The sequence below is a fragment of the Apodemus sylvaticus genome, chromosome 3 (assembly GCF_947179515.1).
Source record: "Apodemus sylvaticus chromosome 3, mApoSyl1.1, whole genome shotgun sequence".
NCBI classification, from domain to species: Eukaryota; Metazoa; Chordata; class Mammalia; order Rodentia; family Muridae; genus Apodemus; species Apodemus sylvaticus.
Window position 1 is genome coordinate 152,375,179 of NC_067474.1, and position 10,745 is coordinate 152,385,923.

Here is a 10,745-nt window from a genome sequence, read left to right on the forward strand (position 1 = left end):
TTTTCACACACACCCTCAGAAGCAGAGCCCCCCCCTCCCCTCCCGGCACTGGCTGGCCCCTCCCCTGGGAACTCAGTCAAAGTGTCAGAGCTATTGCATCACTGGGCACTCAAGGGTTAATGACGGGGAGTGGACAGGCCCTGTGTATTTAACTAATTGGGAGGTGGCCTGAGATCAGAGGCCTTCCTCCCCGTGCAGCAGGCTCCCATGCCCCCTGCCTACCTCCCCCAGGATGAAACCTCCCACTGCCCTGGCTTTCCTTTGCCTCCTGGGTAAGTGACTTTCATGACCTCTCTCCTCCCCCACCCCACACTCTGGATACCTGAGCCTGGCTCCCGCGCAGGGCATTGTGGGTACTAAGCAGCAAGAGGCTGCCTGCCTTCCCACCGCCCACCTGGTCATCCTAAGGCTCCCGAGGCCTGTGCAGCCTGAGCCAGCCCTGAGTGGAAGAGAGGGAGGGCAGGGGAGAGGGCTGAGGAGAATGCAGTGTGGTGGAAAAGGTGCGGGGAGCCATGGGGTCCCCAACCTGTGAGGATGAGTGCCTCCCACACGGCTGAATCAGAAGGTTCTGGAAGAATTCAGGGAGGTCCTTGGAGAAGGCTGGGAAACAGGTGCGGGGTTGTGGTGAACACGCGGCTGCTGGGGAGACAAGGGCTGAGGTCTGGGGACATTCAGACTTTGCTGAGAGAGATGTAAAGAGTCAGTGTGGAGGGCCAGCATGGTATGAGCAAATGAAGCGGAGTGAGGAATGTGGGGTGGGTAGGAGACCGAGTTCGAATCCCCAAGACCCACATAAAAGCTAGACAGTGAGACACAGATCTGTAACCCCAGTGCTGGGAGGGTGGGGTGTGGAGTGAGCCGGGCAGAGCCTCCCGGCTCGTCCCAAACAGTGAGACGGAAAGTGAAGGAGACTGGGACCAACCACGGCTCCCATGGATACGCATGTATGGGTGACACAGACAAACGCATACAAACAAGCACACAGGTCTCGGGCGGGCACCTAGAGTATCAAAGCACAAAGCGTGTCCTTGGGAGGATCGTTACTTAGTTTCACTGTTATTGATGGCTGGGCGCTTTGGAGGCGGGAGGTTTACTGAATCATTGGGGAAATGTCTGGAGTCAGATCTGAAGGGGACTTCAGACTGATGGGTCCCTGGATGTGATGCACACTGGCCCTGTGGAACCTTGTGGCCTCTGCCGCCGTTTCTGTAGTGCCCCTGGCCGGCGGGAACCTGGTCCAGTTTGGAGTGATGATTGAGAGAATGACCGGAAAGCCCGCACTGCAGTACAATGACTATGGCTGTTACTGTGGCGTCGGGGGCTCCAACTGGCCGGTGGACCAGACGGATTGGTGAGCAGGAGGACTGCCGGGGAGGAGGAGGAGCTGAGGGAGCAGCCTGGGAGGAAGGAGATGCTGGGGGGGGGGCATCTAGACAACAGGGATTCATACTCTACTTCCATCCTGGGTCCTGGGGTCCCAGGAGCCCTGCTCCAGCCCAGCCCAGCCTGACTAACAGCCCCTCCAGGTTAACTCTGACCCCACAGGTGTTGTCACGCCCATGACTGCTGCTATGGCCGCCTGGAGAAGCTGGGCTGTGACCCCAAGCTGGAAAAGTACCTCTTCTCTATTACCCGGGACAACATCTTCTGTGGTAGGTGGCCAACCCTGGAGAGAGCCAGACACCGGCTAGGCAGGAGTCCCTCCAGACGGTGACCTTGGTGACCTTGATCCTTGTCAAGGGCCAGACTTCCAGGCTTCCCATAGCAGGGCAGTGGTGGCGCACGCCTTTAATCCCAGCACTTGGGAGGCAGAGGTAGGCGGATTTCTGAGTTCGAGGCCAGCCTGGTCTACCGAGTGAGTTCCAGGACAGCTAGGGCTACACAGAGAAACCCTGTCTCTAAAAACAAGAAACAGAAACAGAAAAACAAACAAAAAAAAACAAAAAAAAAGTGGGAACAGCTGTCCGCCGTTTCCAATTCTTGCAGGGCATCTGGGCTGTACAGCCTCGTGACCCGTCGGTGTAGTCCTTGCCCAGGCTCAGCCTCTGGGGAGTCACCAGAAGGGACAGAATTGAGCCACACCCAGAGCTAGAGTCCAACAATTCTCCCCTAGGAGGAGCCAGGCAGAGCTGTGACTCTGGAAGCAGCCCCCCAAAACAAGCTGTTTACCCCACGGGGGGGGGGCGGGGAGGGATGGGAGGGAGTTGGGGGGGGGACACTAGGCTGGCTCCGCTAGGCTGGCCCCGCCTCCCTCACTTTGCCTGGTTCCTTGCCCATTTGGCCCTATTAGTTTTCCTCCAGGCCTTATCTAGGGAAAGAGCCTTCACCAAGAATACCCAAACGGCACTTAAATCAGAGTTTTCATCACAGTGTAAAGCCAGGTATAGCGAGGAGGCCCTGGTGGGCGAGGGACGCAGGGAAGGACCCTGGCAGTCTGAGGATCCGGCTCAACACAGGTCTGTGCCAGAGATCGCTCGGCAGGGCAGCTGCATCAGGCCTCATCACTGACGGCTCAGGCAAGGGTCGGGTAGTCCACAGTTGGCATGGCACTGAGAGGGTGTCCAGGGAGGAGCCGGGCTGAAGGGACACAGGCACTGCACCTTATGCCCACCATGGTACTTTGAGCCATGGAATGGGCTAGAAGAACCTGCAAGATTCTTTGCCTGTTACACTGAGATAGCCTCGCTCATCTCCACAACTGCCCACTGTTAGGGCCTCAAGTCCTGCTGAAATAGCAGGTGTGGGCAGAGTCCTGAAGGGAGGTGCTCATCTTTGAAAGGGAAATGAGACACCAGACCCTTCAAGACAGAGAGGTGTGTGTTCCTGGGGACAAAAGAGCCAGAGCCACCCTGGGCGGAAACAGACAACCACAGTGGACTGAAAAAATGTCTTCCAGGCAACTGGAGGCTGCCCTGAGTATGCCAGCTGGCTCTCGGGAAGGCTGGGTGGGCCAGTCTGGGCTGGGTACAGGCTCTGTCTACTCTGATAAACCACGGGTTGAAGTCCTGAAAAGCCCCACGGTTAGTTTAACAGCCTCTAGCCCGGATCCCGGACATCTCTAACATCACATACGGGAGGCGGGAGTTGTGTGCGTGCTAGAGCCCTGGCAGGAGGAAGGTGACGGGTTAGGAAGCCTCTCGTGGCAGGAGAGGGCTAAGTGTGAATGAGATTGGAGACCCAGGGCTAGCTTTTGACTTTGTGTCCTGGAGCTGACAGGTCAGCCCCAATGCAATCCTTGATCGGCAAAAGTACCCAGCATCCCCTTGGGTGTGGGCTTCTGCAGGAAGTAGAAAGGGGGCTAAGGATGGGGCTAGGGAGCTGGACCACAGAGCAGCCAGGAGCAGCTATCGCCCCGCCCATCACCCACCCCCAGTGCCCAGCCCCCAGCCCCCAGCGCCCACCACCCACCCCTAGCGTCCAGCGCCCAACCCCCAGCGCCCACCACCCACCCCTAGCGTCCAGCGCCCAGAGCCCATCACGCCCAGCGTCCAGCCGCCCCCTGAGTCTCTGGCTTGTTTCCCCCCTTCTAGCTGGTAGAACGACTTGCCAGCGGCAGACCTGTGAGTGTGACAAGAGAGCCGCTCTCTGCTTTCGCCACAACCTGGGCACTTACAACCGCAAGTATGCCCACTACCCCAACAAGCTGTGCACCGGGCCCACCCCGCCCTGCTGAGGCCCTGCTCGGCTCTATAGCCACCTCAGGCTGCTGCAGTCCCAGGCCTGGAGAAGCTCAGAACCCAGATTCCTCTCCTGCAAACTCATCCTGCCCCTCAGAGATCATGGGCCCGGGTGTCTGGCCTCCAAGGCCACACCTGGTCCCCAGGATCCGCTAACGGAGCCACGGGACTCGCTCACAAGACCCACTAAGTCTCCGCTGGCATCTCAGTTCCCTCTTCTGAATAAGAGGATTCCATTTTCCTGTAACGGCCTTCCATTGTCTCTCCAGACTTTACACAGTCGTTTCCCTGCGCTCACTTACCCATCCAGTCATATTTTGAGCACCTATCCTGGGCCAACACAATGCTAAACACTGTCATACGGTGGGGATGGATGTGACACGGTGGCTTCTGTCTGCAGGCCATATGGCCTTTGTTTTCTATAGCAGTGAATTCCCATGTTTCCATGCCCTGAAACTTACCTGTGAAGCAGCCTGACCCTGAGCTCACAGAGACCCACCCGCCTCCTGAGGGCTGAGGTGAAGGTGTGTGCTGCCACACCTGGGCCACCTATCTCTCTCTCTCTCTCTCTCTCTCTCTCTCTCTCTCTCTCTCTCTCTCTCTCTTCCCCTCCCTCCCTCCCTCCCTCCCTCTCCTTCTCTCCTCCTCCCTTCCCCTTTCCCCTCCAGTCCTATCCAAGACTGTCATGGTTCTCTCTGGAAGGAACATTTCTGGCCAGATGGCTTACTATGAGAAGCATTAAAAAAAAAAAACCAACCTAAAAATATTGTCCCCGTTGTCATCAGACCTCAAAACGCCCCCACTGGCAAGGACTAATTTAGTTGGGAAAGCAAATCCATCTTGTCCAAACCCCACCTTTAAAAAAAAAACAAAAAAAACACTTTTTTTTTTTTTGAGGTAAGGGCTTATGTAACCCAGGCTGGCCTTGAACTTACCACGTAGCCAGTGATAACCATGAACTTCTGACCCTCCTGCCTCCACCTCCTGAGTGCTAGGATCATGTGCTCTAACTGCCACAGCTGGTTTTACACGATACTGGGGAGAAACCCCCAGGCTTCCTGTGTGCTAGGCAGATGCTGTATCCACTGAGTCCGCCTGTAGTCCAATCACCTTTTTGGATAGATGAGTATCTGAGGGCCAGAAGGCCAATACTCTTCCCAGAAGCTGTCCTCACTCCAGGCCCTTCACTGCTTGAAGAAGTGGGCACCAGCTACTTCATCATGACATTTCGGTGCGGCTTCATTAACTGGACCTAACAGATGGAAAGTCCAGGTGCCCATACAGGTGCCCGTGCAGGTCAGCTGTTAGCCAGAAGAGAAGAGTTCAGCCTGCTAGGCCCGTTAAAGGGTTCCCAGCAGGAGAGGCCTGTGGCTACTCCAGGAGTAAAGCACGTAAGCAGATGTTACTACTAACTACAGCGGCAGTACCTCAGCCATCTGTGGTAAGTGGGCAGCAGCCCGAGGTTCAAGTGCCCGTGGCACAAAGCAGCATAGCCATTGCACAAGGCGAGCCTCACAGAGGACACTTGATAAATATCCACTCCCTTTGTCCTCTTCACGGTACAACAAGATGTCTGTGAGCGTGAAATCAAAGGGATGCGTCATTGGGAACTTTGTAAGAGGAAGCATCTCATTGCTTGAAGAAAAAAAAAAAAAGAGGTGGGCGGCAGGTGCGTCTGTTATGACTGACTCAATCCAGGGGGAAACAAGGCCATAAAGCAAAAGAAGGCTTGGGAGGGACACCAGCCTGACCCTCATTTGACAGGAAGTGTGGTGCTGGGGCGCCCTCTGGTGGCCATCCTTTAGACTGTTTAGGAAGGCTATCTGCTCTGGTTTATGCCGGGTTGGGGGGTGGGGGTTTCCTGACCCTTATCAGGTAGCCGAAGTGCACCCTGGCTAGTGACAGGTGGCCTCACCACCATCATGGGATGACAATGGTCATAAAGACACAGGAAAGTCTAGAAAAGGGGCCTGCAATGTGTGATGTGTGGGGAGACCAGACATTGTTTCTGGATATGGTTGATGGTAGGTCATTCTTGATGGACTTATAATTGTGTAACTATCCGCTAACTGAAATACTTTAAAACAAGACTCCTGAGCCGACTGCAGTGACCCAGATTACACCTCAGACAAGGCTGTAAGCCCGTGGACCACAGGGTCTTCAGTTTTCCCGGGACTCTAACTATTCAGTGATGAATCCAGGAGTCTGTCTAGACCCCGTTTGCATGAGAATGTCCCCGGTACAGTTCTGGACACTGGCTCAAGATTTGTGGAAACGGCTGACAAAGGAAGGAGAATCCTGAACTTGAAGTCAGGTCCAGACCTATGTCCTTCTGAGTCGCTGGCTAGGGAAGTGGTTCTCAACCCTTGGGTCGCGACCCCCTGAGGTTGAGCATCCTTTTCACAGGGTTGACCCAAGACCATCAGACAATGAAGCTATTTACATTATGATTCAGAGCGGTACCAAAATTACAGTTGAGGAGTAGCCACAAAAATAAGTGTATGGTTTTGAGGGCCACCAAAATGAGAGGAACCATGTTAAAGGGCTCCAGCAAGGTTGAGAACCACCACTCTAGGCTCTGTCTGCCCAGGAGGCTGATGGACAGAGAGCAGTGGCTGCAGCAGTAACCATGGCAACCATGTTGTTAGAGATCTCAGAGCTGATGCCAGGCCGGCTGCAGCAGAGTGTCTTAGTTGGGATTTTACTGCTGTGAACACACACCATGACCAATACAACTCTTGTAAGGACAACATTTAATTGGGGCTGGCTTACAGGTTCAGAGGGTCAGTCCATTATCATCAAGGCAGGAACACAGCAGCATCCAAGCAGGCATGGTGCAGGAGGAGCTGAGAGTTCTACATCTTCATCTGAAGACTGCTAGTGGAAGACTCACTTCCAGACAGCTAGAATGAGGGTCTTAAAGCCCTCGCACCCACAGTGACACACCTACTCCAACAAGGCCACACCTTCTAATAGTGCCACTCCCTGGGCTGAACATATACAAACCATAACACAGAATCAATCCATAAACAGGACCCTCAGATGTGTAGGAGAACTCAGAGCACTGCCAACTGTCACAAATGTCACACAAGGAACATGGGACAGAGACATCGTCCACACAAATCTGTGCTCTGGCTTAGTTAAATATATACAAAGTACATTTCCATGCCTACCGCAGGAACAAGCATCTGTGCCCTAAGAATTGATGGCTGTCAGAGTAGCACCACAACATTAAGCACTAGGCATTTATAGAATCTGGGCCCTGAGTGCTTTATGGGAACTCGTTGGAGGGAGGGAGGCATGGGCCGGTGGGTGGGCAATGTGGGCGTGGAGGGTGGATGGATACATGGATGGATGGGTAGGTGGATGAGTGGAGGGATGGATAGACACATACATGTGTGCCTGTGTGGGTGAGGGTACAGGAGGGTAGGTGTATGTATGTACATATGTGTGGACGGGTAGATGTGTGCATGTTGGGGAGTGAACGGATGGAAAGATGCATACATGGGTGCCTCTGTGAGTGAGGGGATAGGAGAATAGGTGTATGTATGTAAGTATGTATATATGTATGTATGTAAATAAAGATGGATGGACGGATGCATGTGTGGATGGATAGTGGATGGATGGACAGACAGATGGATGCATGTATATATGTGCACATGTATGATGGTGGATGAATACATAAATGGATGGATGAATGGGCTACATGGATGAGTAGGTGGATGGATGGGTAGATGTGTGCATATGGGGGAGTGAATAGATGGGTGGGTAGGTGGGTGGAGTGACGTACGTCTATGTGGACAGCAGCGAGGAGATGACTTAATAGATAGACTCATAGGCAGATGGACATACAGACATGTGCATGATGCGTGGGTGGGTGGGTCGGTAGAGGGATCCACGGGGAATGGGTGGATCCACGTGTGTGGAGGAAGCGGGGAGGGCAGGGTAAGGGAAATGGGAAATGTCCTTGAGTATACATAACTGTGGCATTTCGCCCACACACACACACCCCCATGCTTACAAAGCCTTCTCAGAGACCTTGCAGGAAGGGCAGAGAGACTGCGATGTGGCTTTAATCTCTGCCAAAATGCTGACGTGAGACCTCGCTCCATCCCGTCAGCCTCCCTTCCTCCACATCTGGCTGTCTTTAGACTCCCAGCCTAAGGTCAGGCCCCGTGTACTGTCACTGGCCCCTCGTGCTTGTTCTTGTTTTCCACTGAGACCACTAACATGATTAAAAACTGCTTTCCTGGAGATGCCACCTGCCCCGTCTCTTGAGTGGGTGGGTGAGTGGGTGGGCGGGTGCGTGGTGGAGGGCGGATGGATGGATGGATTTACCACTCATGGATTGATTAATGGATAGATGGAGGAATGGATTGCTAAATGAGCAAAGGAAGCGAGGGGCTATGCAGAGGCTGGGGAGTGGACGTGGATATTTCATAGCTTTTCTCTCCAGCTTGGATTGATCGGGATTGATTTTGCTTCTGCTCCTGTTATGCCCATAACGCACACCATGCACAAAGTGCTCTATTAAAATAACTCGCTGAATAAGTGATTATAAATCGCAACGGGATTCCTGAGTTAATGGAAGAGCCTAGTTGTGATGTCATAGACGCTCACCTGCCCCTCTGGGGTTCTTTGCGGTCGGGACTAGAAGGCTCAATCCGTCATTAGCGTTTATCCTTCCTTCCCATGATGCTGGAGTGGGAAGCCAGCTGTGGTCAGCAGGCAGCAGAGAACTCCATTCTCCACGCAGTCTTCATCTGCCGATACCTTCCTTGACTCCTACTGTGCCACTCCAAGTTCTCCACAAATCATCCCTGGCTCGCTATTGTCCCCTGACCCGTGGCATTCAAGACTTGGTGCTGTTAGATCACAGCCTTGTCCTTTTAAGACAGTGGTCACTCTAGGAGGCCAAGTCTAGTGGCCTGAAGAAAATAGGCCTGGCCCCTCTGCAGCTCTCTCCCTGGGGCAATAGTTAAGCTGAACTGTGCCGTGGTGTTTGAGCCCCTAGTTTATAGTCCTTCCTGTACCTAGCTCCTCCATACTCCCGTCATATAGGCTATCCCTGTAAAACAGGCTATCCCAGACTAACTCATGCCATAGAAAACCTCAGCCGGCCTCTGAAAGCTTATAAAATTCATGCATCTCATTTGTTCATGGGACTTCTCCGACACCAGTCCCATGTCCAACCTGATCCTGTCCATGGCGGCTCACTCCCTTACCTTATTAGCTTTTAAGGAGACTCCTCTCTGGGTTTTAAGGGGAAGCAACCCCCAATCCTTTAAGGCCTACGTGCTAAGCTGATTTTAACGTATTGTTCCTCTTTAACATTCTCCCAACTCAAGGCCCAGTCATGGTTCTGGAGGCTTTTTTGTCCTAATGAACCTCCCCCCTGCCGAGCAGCTGTGGGCCTGCTTCCTCTCACGGGTCCCAGGATGCCCTCCCTGCTTGCCTGTAGTCTGTCCTCTGCCACAGCTCCCTCATCCTAACAGCTCATGTATTCCAAACGCACCCCAAGTTCCTCCTTTCCAAACTGGAGTGGGTGTCAGCCCCGGTCTAACTGCCGAGCTGTGTCTGGGTTTCTCCTGGCACTGCCTTCCCTAGCTATGAGGGTCCTTTCGTGACTCTGCATCCTGCCTCTGCTGCCATCTTTGATCTGGGACCAGCCTGTACTGTTCTGTGATGTTGCTCCTAAGGAAAGTGATACACAGATTGGGAAAGTCCTGGGTTCAATCCCCGCATTGCATACATTGGATATGGTACAGGGGGACTGTATTTCTGACGATCAGAAGATGAAAGGCAGAAGGGTCAAGGTCATCTTTTAGTTTTGTTTTGTTTTTTCGAGACAGGGTTTCTCTGTGTAGCCCTGGCTGTCCTAGAAACTCACTCTGTAGACCAGGCTGGCCTCGAACTCAGAAAACCACCTGCCTCTGCCTCCCAAGTGCTGGGATTAAAGGTGTGCGCCACCACTGCCCAGCAAGAGAACCTGTCTTAAAAAGCAAAAAGAATATCAATGAGCTGAGAGGTTTAGACAACAGGCAGGGAGGAGGGATACAGTGGAGGTCTAATGATCCCAAGTTGGTCTTTGGGGTGGGAAAATGAGGACGATTGGTGTGTGTAGATAGTCCTGGTTAACCATGCTCCTGCCCATCAAGCCTCAGTTCTGGCCCTGAATTGTTTCCAATCTAGTTTCTGCCCCAGGCTGCAGCCTCTGCAGACTCAAATCACCCTCACCCTGTGGGCTGTTCATCCTGTTTGATTTGCTCTTCCTGGAATCCAAGGTGACTTGACTGCAGGTTTAAGACAATGACTTTTTTGTGGTTTTGGCCTTGAAGGGCTTAGGTAGACTAACGTGCCTTAGAACTTGAGTAGCCAGTGCGGTCAAGCAGAGTCTGAGGCAGCATAAAGGAGAAAGGAAGGCAAAAACACCAGCTTTTCAGCGGCCTGTGAGCTCAAGTTTGGAGTCAGCACCTGGTTTCCAAATGCCTGCTTCAACTGGAGCAGTCTGGGAGCTGTGGGGTGCCATCCACAGCTGATAAACACCACACTGGTTCTCCCTTGACCAACCCCTTGGCTTCTCACCAGGGGAGCAAGATTAAGTGGATGCCTGTGTGAGAATCATTAGTCTTGAATGCCTTTGAGCTGATGTCCCCAGAGGCAAACAAGTGAAGAGATGCAAGCGGAAGTTCTTCTGGGGGGGGGGTGCCATCTGCCCTGTCCTTAGAGCGTGATGCCTTAGAGCCAGGTCCACACACCCATGGCACAGCGCACAAGTGAGTCTAGACCTCACTGGGGAAGCACAACACTGCTCTTCCGAGGAGCTCTGATGAAGTTTCCAGTCTCCCTCCCACCTTGGGTATCCTAGGCACACCCTACCCCAAACCCAAGGCTTTCCCGGCTTGGGAATTTGTTTGCTCTGGTCCTCAGTGTCTTCCCTCGCTCCATATCGATCTACCTCCCCGCTCATGCACAGATCACTAAGCTTCCCTTGATTTCTCTCAATTCCTGAACCATCTGCTCAGCCTTTCTTTAGGTCCTGTCTTGTGTTTGGGGTTCCTGTCTTGT

General features: G+C 53.3%; 1 protein-coding gene across 1 annotated transcript; it reads left to right on the forward strand.

Annotated features, from left to right (window-relative positions):
• Window positions 1–232: 232 nt before the first annotated feature.
• On the forward strand, window positions 233–3,784 carry Pla2g2e (phospholipase A2 group IIE). The gene is made up of 4 exons (XM_052175718.1): window positions 233–272; window positions 1,213–1,351; window positions 1,546–1,652; window positions 3,531–3,784. Exons 1-4 carry the CDS (start codon window positions 233–235, stop codon window positions 3,671–3,673), a joined length of 429 nt encoding a protein of 142 aa, XP_052031678.1. The 3' UTR covers window positions 3,674–3,784.
• The last annotated feature ends 6,961 nt before the right edge of the window (window positions 3,785–10,745 follow it).

Excerpts from the sequence above, each read along its gene's own strand:
- Pla2g2e (XM_052175718.1), top strand. The coding sequence starts at position 233 with ATGAAACCTCCCACTGCCCTGGCTTTCCTTTGCCTCCTGG. Across the intron at positions 273-1,212 it reads GGCTTTCCTTTGCCTCCTGG|TGCCCCTGGCCGGCGGGAAC; the intron begins GTAAGTGACTTT and ends CCGTTTCTGTAG. Across the intron at positions 1,653-3,530 it reads CCGGGACAACATCTTCTGTG|CTGGTAGAACGACTTGCCAG; the intron begins GTAGGTGGCCAA and ends CCCCCCTTCTAG.